The following is a 14,113-nucleotide window of genomic DNA, read 5'->3' as shown; positions in this document are numbered from 1 at the left end:
CCCAGGTTGACCACCGTAACCTGTTACTTAGGCCTTGACCGGGGTTAACTCCCAATTCAAATTTTAAAATGTTAATAATAACAACTTTTATGATTTTATCTATACATTGGCTCGGGTCAAATTAGGTTCATCTTCCAGATCTATGATGCAAGGCTTGTACCTGCTTCCCTCCAGATGAGGTATAAAACTATAACAATAGCAACTTTTATTTTTATGTTAATTTAAATCAACTCAGGTTAACCCTCTTGACTTGTGACACTATCATTGCTCTAGGTCTATTTCCGAGTCGAGTTTTAAAACTACAACAATAACCATTTGTATTTTTATGTTGACTAAGATCAACCCAGGTCGACATTCCTGACCTGTTGTGGACCATAGCGGTAAAATATGATGAAGAGGACCATCTGGGCCAGGCAACCTCTCTTCTTCTGGAATGTGCACAGGTCCTATGAACTACGGTCCCTGCTCCCTTGATATTTTCTGCAAAATCTTTGCCCAAGAATTCTCTTTCTTTCTTTCTTTTCAGAAAAAAGCATTACGATTTACGAAGTCATCTTTTTTTAAATTATTATTATTATTATGGATTGAGAAAGGCGGTGGGACTGAATTTGACTCTCCCATCCTCTCTCGTCTCTAGAAGAATAACATTTACGAGGGAGAAATGAAAATCATTCTGGCTTCAGAGCATGAAGCTTACGCTAGCCTTCTCTGAAACCACCAAAAACGTGAATAGCAAAACAAGGAAGAAGGAAAGAATGGATTTAAATTATTATTATTATTATGGATTGAGAAAGGCGGTGGGACTGAATTTGACTCTCCCATCCTCTCTCGTCTCTAGAAGAATAACATTTACGAGGGAGAAGTGAAAATCATTCTCGCTTCAGAGCATGAAGCTTTCGCTAGCCTCCTCTGAAACCACCAAAAACGCGAACAGCAAAACAAGGAAGAAGGAAAGAATGGATGGATGGATGGGACTCTACGCATGAATGCGGACATGACACAAAATTGTTGTCAAACTCCTTAGCAGCTTGTGATGCTTGAATTGGACATTTCGGCCAGACCTTAAAATCGTGCGCTGGCTGTGCCAGAGAGGAACTGACTTTCACAGGCAGGATAAAAACTTGTACAATCAAACCATACAAGATCCAAAAAAGTGTCACAAGAGAAGCATTTAATCCACTTGGATCTTTTCTCTGTCTTTTAATTATTCCATCCATCAAGTTATTAAGACTTGCATGTTTGATATTGCTGGTGTACTATATTTTTTAAATATATATATCTTTTTAAAAAAATTAAAATAATTTTTTTATTTTTAATTTTAACATATCAAAATCATTAAAAAATATTAATTTAATACCTTTTTCAAATCAAATACATTTTTAAACAATAAAAAAAGAACTACCCCGTTTCTAAGCAACAAATCCAATTCCCAATAATAATAAAAAAAACACTAAAATAAATATTTAATTCCCGATTACCTAAAATAAAGATTAACCACAATTAAAATAAAACAAAGATGTCCAGCAACATATTTGCTGGTGGCCATCACCCCATAGCAATTAACACAGGAAGAAGAAAGTATCGGTACCAACTAATCAAAATATTCAAGATTTGGATCAAACGAAACCCTAAGGAGAGGGGGTTAAACCCTTATCATTACTAACATTATGATTATAGTACCTGCAGAGGACATCACATTTTATCACGTTACCATAAACATAGAACCCAGGTGCCACCATGATCCTAACCATCGCTGGGACCAACTTCCTTGCCCGGTCTCCACCCATATCCTCCATGTAAACTGAGTCAAAGTTCATCCCTTTATCCACCCTGAAGATTGGCATGCCAGGGTGCACCGAATTGGCCAAAAGGTGCACCAACCACATGTTTTTAGAAGCACTAAAGAATGCCTGCAACAATGGCTCAGGCCAGGCTCTATTCCACCCCAACATAGCCACAATCTCACTCATTTTCCTATCACAAAACTTGCTAAACTCTTCACTGAAATGCCTTGTCCCTTGATTCAATACCTCCTCCCATGTCAAATCTCTAAGCACGTTAAATGACGCGTAGTTTGCTTCACATCTATCAATTGGGTTCAATATTTGATTTACGAAATTCCTTTGGAACCCAACAGATTCAAAATCTTCGAAGAAAGCTTTGTTCAACAAAGCCTCAAGGCAAAAGAGCACACCTTTCGGATTCTTATATAATGAAATCTTTATATCATAAGGTTGAAGCAACGCAGATATTCTCTCATATACTCTAACTCCCATGTGCCTTAGTTGCCTAGTGAGTGACCTGCTTAATAGCCTAACAGAGGACCTAGCTTCAGATACTGAAACCAAAAATTGCTCTATCATCACTTTATCACTGACCCCCATAAGACCATTTTGTTGATATTGATGAATGTTGTAGCCTTTTTCACCTCGATAAAGTGGGTTGTCACTGCTACATTCATCAAGTCCAGACTTCAAATCATGGCAATAAATTTCAAGCATGCTAAGCTTGTTTTCAAGCTCAGCCATTGAGTACTTGAGCCTTGAAGCTTCAAGAAGCGCGCCATCTCTCTTTCTTGTTGCTTGAATCAATTTATGAGATAGCTCAGCTACAGCAGTCTTCCATTGCTCTTCTCTTGCTATTGGGGCATCACCAGTGGATTTTGGACTCTTCCTAGTCAGTGAAGAAAATATGGACTTGAAAATTCCATTTGGACTTGCAATAGATGAATGCTTGTTTAAGCCAGTATTGTCCAAAGGAACAACTGAAATCTTCTCTCTTGCATGTGGATGGCACTTGTTACAAGAAATTGAACCACCACCGTCATCTCCATTAGTGCTATCACCATGTCGTTTCTTGGTGCTTTGCTTGCTGTTTGTGTCATTGGGAGGTGATCTTGAATGGAGCTTTGGCGTCGGTATCTTGTCTATAAAACTAGCTGGTGTTGCTTTGGTAGTAGCACTTTGGCTTCTCTCTTCACTATATTCATCTCCGTGCTCTTCTTTTTCACACTCTTGAATCTGCGACACCAATTAAAAGAAAAACAAACAACAGCAACAAAGTTAAGAAAACTGGTAATTAAGAAGGAAAATATTGCAAACTCTTAAGTACTGAACCATTTGTTCCGATTAATTAAAGTAAATAATTCTTGAATTCCCCATCATTTACTTACAGGTGTGATATGAGGGTTTTGAAAAGGGAGAACTACTGTTGGCGCTGGAGGAGGAGAGGAAGGAGACTTAGAGGAAGAAGGAGAAGAGGAAGAGGAAGGAGCCATGTTTATTTGTTATCAAGCTCATTGTTTTGTGCAGTTTTCTTTTTAACAAGGACTCCAAGTAGACTGGTCCATCTAGTAATATAGGTGGATGTATATGATGTTTTTTATTTAAATAAAAAAAATAAAATAATCTAGGATATGGTACATGCAGCTGTTTCTTATCAGTTGCAGTCTCTTTTCGTTTTCTTTCATTTTCTAAGGTTGTGTCCTATTCGTCCTGTAATCATGGTGATCAATTACTAGTAAATACTAAGATTTTAAAAAATGTTTTTATTTAAAAAATAAAATAAAATTATTTTTATGCATTAATGTTATAAATAAATTTTAAAAAATAAAAAAATATTATTTTAATATATTATAAATAAAAAATATTTTAAAAACAATTATTATTACATTATCAAAAACTTAAATAATTTACCAAGCTCAATAATACTAAAAAATGGCTTTCTGTGATTAGATTTTGGTGAAAAAGATATTATAAGAGCTTTATATATACCAGTTTTTTATTGTGAATTGCACATAAAAATACTAATGTTTTTATTTTTTAATTAATTTTTTTATTTATCAGTTTTTTATTGTGAATTGCACGTAAAAATATTAATATTTTTATTTTTTTAATTAATTTTTTTATTTGAATTAATTGACTTATATTAAAAAAAAATATTTTAGTCATTACATTCATATGAAACAGATTTTAAGATATAAATTCCAAGTTTAACAAGTTAACATAATTTGGTAGATTAATCTAATTGATTTTTTTTTCTAATTTTTTTTTAATATTAATTTGATTAAAAATTAAATTTTATAATTTATTTATTTTATTTTTATTAAATTATTGTGATCTCGTGAGGGGATTTTACCAAACCCTACTCGCAAAGCACTATCTATTGAAATAGTGTTTTGCTTTGTTTTTTTCTTTTGTTTTTTCTATTTCAATTAATATTTTTTAATTTTATTTTTTATATTAATTTTTTTTTATTTAGTTATTATATTTCCATGGTATACCTTTATAGTCAGACTCATATCTAATGTTTTTAGGTATGATGTTGCATGAAATCTAGGGTTTTTGGGATTGATGTTGTAGTTAGATCCACTTGAACTTGGATTATGTGAATTTAATATTATTATTAATATTATAAATATTATTATTTGTATTAAGAATATTATTATTTTTATTATAATAAATATTACTAATAAAATAATTAATAAATTTGAAAAAAAATATTGTTAGTTACAGGTTTTTTTTGCCTTTTTTTTAATTAATCTTTTTTTTTTTAATTTAGATCTCAAATGTTATTTTTTTTTCTATTTAGTCATCACACTCTCATGTCACGAATCTCAAGTTTGGTGAGTTATCCTAATTTGGTGGGTTATCCTGATTTGATGGGTTAACCCTGTTAATTCAGATTTTTTTCTTTGTTATTTTTTCTTTCAATTTTATTTTTTAATGTCGATTTGATTGGGAATTAAATTTCATAATTTATTTTATTTATTTTTTTATTAGATTATTGTAATCTTATGAGAAGATTTTATTGTACCCCTCCTCGTAAAGCACTATTCATTGTAATAGTGCTTTGCTTTTTTTTTTCTTTTCAATTAATTTTTTTATTTAATATTATTTTTTTCTATTTAGTTATCATATTTTTATGACACGTCCTTGCAATCAGAGTCGCATCCAAGCCTCTTGATTTAAACTTGAGTCATGTAATTTTAATATTATTATTAATATTAAAAATAATATTATTTTTATTATAAATATTACTATTAGTATTATAATTAATATTATAAATATTACTCTTAAATCAAGCATTACAATTATATTCAATTAATTTTTTTAAATTTTAATTTTTTAAATATTTTTTATATAAAAAAAGTTAATCTATCACAAACAATATATAAGAAAACAGTATAAGCAGGAACCTCAAAGTGCCTCCAAAATTTCTTAGATATCACTTATCATCGAGCAAATTTGTTTTCCGTTCATTGATTTTTTGTTCTTTCATAAAATCCTTTTTTGTCTTTCCAATCTCTTGTTCAATTAGATAATGAGATGATAACTAAACAACAAAATCACTTACTCTTATATATGTTAATATCGAGTTTATATACACGATAAAATAATATCAAGTTATAGTAAATTTAAGTTGGTTTCAGAGGTACTAGTTTTTTTCCAGCGCCTTGTCATAGTATTATTTTTTATTAGATTTTATGGAAACTAATATAAATATTTGAAAGAATTTAAATAATTTAAATTATTAACTGAAAAATACATAATTATTAAGTCAAAATCATGTCTTTTTTATGTATTTTTTTATTTGACATAGTCATGACTCTTCTTTTTATTAAAAGTTTGGTCTTCTTAATATAAATTTAAAATATCTAAAATAGAAAAAATAGAATTCAAATGATTTGAACTTAATAGTAAAAACTGTATTTTTTTAGACAATTCTTTTTTTTTTTGTTATGGATTCATTTATTCTTTCTTTTTTTACCATCAATGTTTTTTTAATAAAAAATTTGGTTCTCAATATACTTATCATGTAAAGAAATTTAAAAAAAAAAAACAAAATTAATGTCTCAATAATTTTCATCCTCTATATGAAAAGAATAAAAGAATAAATAGTTTCAATTTCATATATAATTATTCATAAAATAATTGTTAACATTATAAAAACAATTCTAATTTTATTTGAAAACTATGACATAGTCAATCATTTTTTAATAACATTTTAATGAGTTTATTTGAAAAAAACTATTATATAATTAAAAAACAAATAGAAAAGCCAATGTAAAAAAATGTCTAGACACATAAGATCACACTTGCATAGTCCAAAATATAAATTTTTAACTTATTTTTATCTAAAACGCTTTAAAAGTATCCTTAAAACCTCAATAATCCTTTTTCTAACTCCAAAACATCATTTAATCACTCTAACTCAAAATAAAATTAAATAAAAAAAATTATATAAACTCCAATATACTTTTTCTTAACATAAATAAAAGAAAAAAAAATATTTTTATTGAATTTTATTATCTAAAATAAACTCAGTCTCCTGTAATCTCTTGTAATTGTTTTAAAAAATTTTATTTTTTCCCAGTGATTTTCTCTTTTATCTCTAAAACATGATGAAAATAAAATTTAAGAATTAAAATGAAATAAACCCTAAAACTACATGGACTAAACATGTAAAAATGGAAAACATCAAGTATTAAAATAAACTTTTTTTTATGAAAAATATAATAAGAATATATAATAGGAGAGCTAGAATACAAGATAATAGTAAGATAATAGTGAAAAGTCAAAATGTTTTAGTTTATTACTTTAATATAAAATTAATATAAAACTACATTCTTGTTTTTTTATTTCAAAGAATCGATAGCATGTAACATTTTTTTTTTTTTATTTATATGGGGTGTCTCCAAAGAATCGATAAGATGTAACATCTTTAACATGTGCTTATTGTGCTCTAGTCCACTAATTCTTTGAAAGTGATAATTTAAAATTTTAATTAGAATTTCAGTTTTTTATCATGAATTATTAGGTGCAGGTTTAGATCAAAGACCCACTGGAGTAAAGTGAATCCTTCCCACGGGGAACTGGAATTTATGCTGTCCTCCCAGAAACTTCTCCACGAATTATTGAGAAAGGAGAGCACTTTGGCCATTGGGATTATAAAGTGGAAAATCTTCTTTAACTTTAGTTAGCCTTAGCCTTTTTATTTTTATCACTTGAAGCATTCTCCCATATTATATAAAAGATGCCTGCATATATATATATATATGACTACTAATTTATCTCACACAAATCCTAAAATCAAACGTGAAGTTGCAATAACCAAGCACAAGTAATAAATTACTACAATTTGATTTATTTATTTCATTCTCTTACAAAACGTAGTACACTATTCAAGATCGCACGGTGAAGATACAAAACAAAAAAACCTCGGGTGGGTCGTAGCCCAATCAAGTTCAACATACTTGATTGTGTTTTTGTCCAACCGAGCTTCATCTCCGTTTCTCTATCTTTTTCTTTCATTTTTTACTCCGAAATAGTCTTATTCACTATTTATAAATAATATATTACTATTCATGAATTGTATTTATTATGCAAAATTTGTTCAAAACAAGTCCTAAACTCGATCATATTATTTATAATTATTTAGGCTGAGCTTCACCCGCTCATCCTTCTTTCTCTCGTCACTTAGATTAGTATAATCTCATTTACTATTTATAAATAGTATTTACTATACAGATTTTATTCAGAGTAAATTTCAAGTCCCTAGACTCAATCGGATCAAGCTTCACCCCTCCTTTCTCTCTCTTACTCATCTCTTCTTAGTAGGAGAGAGAAAAGGTGTTTAGGCTATTTATTGCAAATAAATAGTATTTCTTCAACTCATTTGAACTACGAAGTAGCTCCCCCTCCTCGTCCCCCCCTCGCTCCCTTCATTTTTCTCTCTTTCCTTGGTTTGGTTTGATGAGGTTACTTTGTCTCACCTGATTAATACTATTTATATGATATTATTTATTACTATTAATGACTAATATTTTTTCTTAAATATTTCTTTAGATGTTTTCAGTATATGTATTCTCTGATTTTAAGAGAGGAGGTACTATTACTGCATGATATTATTTATTACTATTAATGAATAATATTTTCTCTTAAATATTTCTTTAGATGTTTTCAATATATGTATTCTCTGATTTTAAGAGAGGAGGAATAAATCCAGAGATCTGGAAAATTATTTATCTAAGAAAATTATACTTGTTATCTCTTCACTGCACATAAAAAACACATCTCTTCTCTACATACAAAAAATAAATATTTTATCCTCTTAATTTTTTACATGTTTTTCACTTGATAATACTGAAGCATCATAGTATTCATTGTTACAAAAAAAAAAAATCAACAAAGGAAATTAAACATTTTTTAATGAAGGTTTTCTACAACTTCATCTCATTAATTCCTGCCAGCACTGTGAGAATATGGTATTACTCTAAGCTATGCAGTAAATGAGCAAGCGAATTCATATTATCATTCGATCGATGTCAGCTACTCAGCTAACTAACTTATTTAGGGACGATGGTCGGTGGATGCATTGAATTAAAGCCCGGGTGCTAGCTCGAACTTCTTCATCGCAAATAACGGATCGGAACTTCCTCCATACATATTGATTTTTTTTTATTTTTTTCTCTAATTAATTTCAACTTAGAGTTTAAATTCTCCTCTTCCAATTCTAATGAGAAATTTCATCATTGAAATTCGAGTAATATACTTAAATTTCTAAATAAATCGGAATATTTTTGTTTTATTTTTAATTTTTTTCTATATTTTTTCTTTTATTTATGAGCTTCGTCACAAAACTCTGACTATAAGAATTTTGTTACAAAGAAAATCTTTATCACTCCAATAAATTTTTTTTATTAGTTTCACCTCACGTGTTAGAGCTCTTTTACCTCTGGTGGAAAATTGAGTTAACACTTATAAAGGGTTAAAGTCAGCTTTTCGTCGTAAGATCACATGAAATATATCGTGAATGTTGGCCAACTCTGAGGGCAAGTTTACTTGTTATCTCTTAACTTGATTAATAGGTAGATTGACTTCTAATTTATTTATTTATTCTGACCTTACTCCATAAATGTTGATTTATTTTTTCTTTTTTTTTCTCTAATTAATTTCAACTTGGGATTTACACTTCACAACAACCATCCTCGTACCTCAAGGAGAAAATTGACTGACCATGAAGATATATTTTGCTAGTTCCAGGTGAGCCGGGGATTTCCAAATTTTGTATTGAATGATTTCCGGAGGGGCTTCTTTTTCATTCTCCTCCTTTTTTATTATCAAAGTAAGATCAAACGAACCATCTAGGTGGTGGTCAAGTAGTAAGGACTTGGGATCAAGGTGTTTGCTCCCACTATGGTCTCAAGTTCGAGTTCTTGGTTGCTCATATGATGGCCACTGGAGGCTTACATGGTCGTTAACTTTAGGGCCCGTGGAATTAGTCGTGGTGCGCGCAAGCTGGCCCGGACACCCACATTAATCTAAAAAAAAATAAGATCAAACGTACAATACTTACTTGCCAAACGAATCAATGAAGAATGTAAAAGGAAGAAAGCGAAGTGTTTGACTCTTTCCATAACTCACACAGATGAGTAGGCCCGCACGGAACCAAGATCCAGATGAAACAGGAAAGAAAAGCTTCCGTTGAGTACATATGGCCGGGCAGGTCAATTTTTAGGTGTCCTTCTCGGATAGTGGTTCCCTGTGACATAATAAAAGTCAGCCAAAATCTATGGCTATTAAGCTCTCTGCTGGGTCAGAGTCCTGGCACGACAATTTAATTTTTGCTGCAAAGTCCCTTCTGGACGGTAACCCTGGCGTTTAAAGTCGTTTGCTGCCATTAAAGCTGGACCAGAGAGCACATACCGAGGCAGGAGTCTCCAGCGTGGTCAACATTCTAAATAGATGGAAAGACTGATTCCTTTGATCTTTAAATGAAAATGGAAAAAATCCCAAGATCAAGGTGTGAATGCATCCATTACCGTCAAGCCCAGATGCTTAAGGCGACTCCGGTACGTCAATGAAGCTCCTCTCTGATAAAATCAAGCCACAAATGGTTTGAGGCGAGGTCACAAAAATAATGCTAACGAAGGCAGCGTGTGACATGGTGCCATTATGGTCATAGTTAATTAATTATAGCCACACTATGCCCATTCATGGATTTTTTAATTCGTCATTCTTGAGGTCGCGAGTGTTGGGGGATTTTAGTGCAAGGCTACAAAGTACAAACCTTTTATTCCTCGCACATGTGGAATTCTCCTCTTATACAAGGAAGCGAGATAATATTTACTATTCTATTTAACCATGTGCTTTGTCATGACCAAATATTTTTTAAAAACATTAAAATAAAAATTAAGAGTTTGAGAATTTTTTGAAATACTATTAAACCTGGATAAAATAATAAATTTTAAAATTTCCTGTGTTAAATTTTTACTTAACATGAGTTTTTAATAAAATTATATAAAAATTAATTTGATAAAAATTAGTTTTTTAATACATTTAAAGAAAACTTGAATAATCAATTTTTATTTAAGATAAGAAGTCAAAAAATAAAAGAAGATATTAAACCATATAAATTTTTTAAACTTGTAAATCAGGTTATTACACTAAAAATATTATATATAAAAAAATAATAAAACTTAATCTCAAATAAATCTAGCATCGAATGATGAATTATCACTATTATTACTAAAATTATCAAATTTATTATTATTATCATTGATATTGTTATTACTATCATTATTATTAATATCATTACATCTATCATTATCACTATTATTAATAATAAGTAATATTATTATTATCATTGTCATTATTTTTATTATTATTTTTGTTATCATTATTGTTATTGTTTTTATTATTATTGTTTTTATTTACTGTTATAATAATAATAATAATTATTATTATTTGCTATTATAATAATAATTATTATTATTGTTATAACAATTATTATTATTATAAATTATTGCTATTACTATTATTATTAATATTATCATAATTATTATTATTATTGTTATTATCATTAGCATTGTTATTGTTATTATTAAATTACTGCAGAGTGAAGGAGAGGGAGGCTAGTCTTGCGTGTGAAGTTAATAAATAAGACGACTGGGAAAGAGAGTGCCCCTCTTTTAAGCGGTGACCGTTTATTTATTTAGCGCCAGCAGACTGTAGCCATGTTGTCGTCTACTCTTGCATGCGTTTACACTATATTATACTGTACAGATAGACTGGGATCACTCTACCCTCAGCCTATCCTCTTTTTTAAAAAAATTAATATAGTTATTTAAATCAATTTATATATAGTTTAATTAATTTTAAAAATTTTAAAATTAATGGTTATATAATTTTTTTATAAGCCTTTAACCTATCCTTGATTATATGGTAAATAAATTGATTATTTTTATATTTAAAATTATATCTTGTGATATTTAAATTTTTTATTGGATTTTAAATTATTTTAATATATTGATATTAAAAATAATTTTTTAAAAATAAACATATACTTCCAAATAGTACCCAGGGCTAGATATATGGTGAGTCCGGACAAAAACACCACCATCAAACAAGGATGGGACCAGGGATCGCATGCGCATACCCTTGTACACTGTTACAACAATATTGAGGATCATCGATTCTTAACCGATTGATCTGGAGGAGTGTCTGTATTTTTTAAAAAATATATATTTTTTATTTTAAATTATATATATATATATATATATATATATTTAAATCATTTTATATACAATTATAAATAATAAATTTTTAAAATAAAAAATATTATTTTAATTTATTTTCAAATAAAAATACTATAAAAAACAACCACAGTTATAATAATAAATATTATATTATTAGAAAAAAATCCACTAACCATTAACCCAATTTTGTTATGCTACTTTAACAATCATTTTAGTACTAAGTTTTTTCAGAATTTGTTTTCTGCTAACAATTTTACAGTATTTAAATTTTTTTATATATATATTTACAATTAAATTAGTTTGTTTGGCTTTCTTTTAAATGAAATAAATTTTAACGGCGTTGAATTGGAATAAAAACCATGAATGATACTGCCTGGATTTTTATTGCGAGAACTCCTAAAATAATGATCTTTAATTGAGGGAGCAAAAAGTACCAATGCCAGGTATAATTATGATACATTTTTTTTTTAATGCACAACAGCTTTTACTAATATGGTCAGCAAACTTTATAACTTTATTTTAATATGGTTCGCTCTAAACTTTATAACGTTTTGCACGAGCAGAGTGATGGATCGTGTCGACTGTCGTGCAGCACGCCCACACACAAATTAATCACCATGTTTTAAGAAACCTGATTCCCACGAATCAAGGACGGTGATTAAATGTACCCGTCAATTATATGCCTAGACAACATTTTCCATATCCAACCTGCTAGTTTACAATTTGTGCTCCGTTGCAGTTCTGATTAAAAATAAATAATGTAATGAAAAATTTTGATATGAATTCTTATCTTTAAAATTAAATTATATAACAATTATATTAATATAACTCAATTAACTTAACTGGTTTAAAATAACCTAACTAACGGTACTATATATATATATATATATATATATAAAGTGTGTAATTAAAATATATATATATAAAATTAATATAAAATTTTTTTTAACCCAACTTTTTACCTAACTCAAGTTAAAAATTAAATTATATGAGAGTTGTTTTAATATGACTCAATCAACTTAATTGGTTCAAATGGAATATAGTCTATCAATAAAAATATTCTAAGAACAAAATTAAAAAAGAAGATGAAGTTGGTAAAAAAAATACCCTCTCAATCTAGCTCATTAACTAACTCATATATAAAATTAAATCATGAAGAAATTATCTAGATATCATCCGGTTGATGTGATTGATTCAAGTTTTGTCAACTAATAAAAAAAATCCAAAGACAATTTTTTTATATAAAAAAGATGAAATTAATGAGAAAAAACCACATTGATCTAACTCATCAACTAACTCAGGTTTTGAATTAAACCATGTAAAAATTATTTTAAAATGATCCAGTCGACTTGATTTGTTCAAATACAACCTAGTCAACCAATAAAAAAAAATCAAAGGAAAAGATTAAAAAAGAAGAAGATGAAATTGATTAAAAAAACCCATCTCGATCTAACTCATTAACTAGCTTATGTTTAAAAAATAAACCATGTGAAAGTTATATTGATGTGATCTAGTTAATTTGGTTAATTTAAAGACAACCGAGATCATAATTATCAAACTTAGCTCAAGTGTTGATCCAATTAAGGGGTCATTTCCCTAGATCAACCTGGAAAAATATAAAAAAAATCATGTTTAACGTTTTAATACCCCACGCATAAAAGTTTTGAAAGCAATGCATGCTGATGTAGGTTACGAGGAAAAAAAAAGAGATATAAAGTATAGTGTAATCATATTGAAAAATTAAAAAAAAATTATGTAGCTGTGAGCTATGAAAAAAAAATGTGAAGTGTGATATAGTTATCCTGAATTGAAAAATTAAGAAATAATTTATGGGAATTTAAACTATAATCATCTTATATTGAAAAATTAAAAAAATAATTTATTTAAATGTAGGTCATAAAAAAAAATACAAGGCTAAGTTCGCAAATTAATTTTATACTTTTAGAGTTTATTAAAACAATAATATACAAAAGTTAGATATAACCCAAATTATATAGGGTCATTCAAGTTTGGTGCTGCCCCAAACTTAACAGGTCTAATTATAAGCTAGAGGTTTCATGATTTGAAATCTAACTTGTACCTAGGCTAATTCAATGAGCCAAGATTCACGATCATGCATGTTGAAAAATTTTTGATGATGGAATGGAAAGAAAAGAACAAAATTAAAATAAAAAAAGCAATGATTAAAAGAAAAAATATAAAAAAATAGCTTTATTGTTTATATAAACAATGAAGCTCCAAATTAAATATGTATTTAATATTGTAGTAGTTTTTATAGTTATGACTTAATAAAAATAAATAAATAAAACACTTTTAATTATGGTTTAATTATGGTTTAGAACAAACAGGTTTAAAAAAGATATTTGATTAAAATTGTTATAAGATGAATTTCCACATGCAAAATAAATGAAAAATATATTATATTAGCCTCTATAAAATTAAAATTTAAAACATAATTATATCCAGGGCTAATACATAAAACAAAAGTTATTTAATTAATCAAATAAAAAGTTCCATAATACTAAATGTTCTCTAATTCTCAACTGTTTTACTAGAGAAGAAGTACTATGCTTG

At 28.4% G+C, this 14,113-nt stretch overlaps 1 protein-coding gene across 1 annotated transcript; it reads right to left on the bottom strand.

Moving 5' to 3' along the window:
• Positions 1-1,572: 1,572 nt before the first annotated feature.
• Positions 1,573-3,346, bottom strand: LOC105128934 (cyclin-dependent kinase-like protein). The gene is made up of 2 exons (XM_011030792.1): positions 3,173-3,346; positions 1,573-3,020 (listed from the first exon to the last, which is right to left on the bottom strand). Exons 1-2 carry the CDS (start codon positions 3,275-3,277, stop codon positions 1,629-1,631), a joined length of 1,497 nt encoding a protein of 498 aa, XP_011029094.1. The 5' UTR covers positions 3,278-3,346; the 3' UTR covers positions 1,573-1,628.
• Between the last annotated feature and the right edge of the window lie 10,767 nt (positions 3,347-14,113).

The sequence above is a fragment of the Populus euphratica genome, unplaced genomic scaffold, assembly GCF_000495115.2.
Source record: "Populus euphratica unplaced genomic scaffold, PopEup_1.0 scaffold48.1, whole genome shotgun sequence".
NCBI classification, from domain to species: Eukaryota; Viridiplantae; Streptophyta; class Magnoliopsida; order Malpighiales; family Salicaceae; genus Populus; species Populus euphratica.
Note: the sequence above shows the minus strand (reverse complement) of the source record. Positions and strands in the feature narration are given on the sequence as shown.

What these genes read in the sequence shown, in the direction of transcription:
- LOC105128934 (XM_011030792.1), bottom strand. Translation starts at nt 3,277, where the DNA reads ATGGCTCCTTCCTCTTCCTCTTCTCCTTCTTCCTCTAAGTCTCCTTCC. An exon ending in AAAACCCTCATATCACACCT is followed by an intron (nt 3,021 to 3,172) that starts GTAAGTAAATGA and finishes TTGGTGTCGCAG; the next exon opens with ATTCAAGAGTGTGAAAAAGA.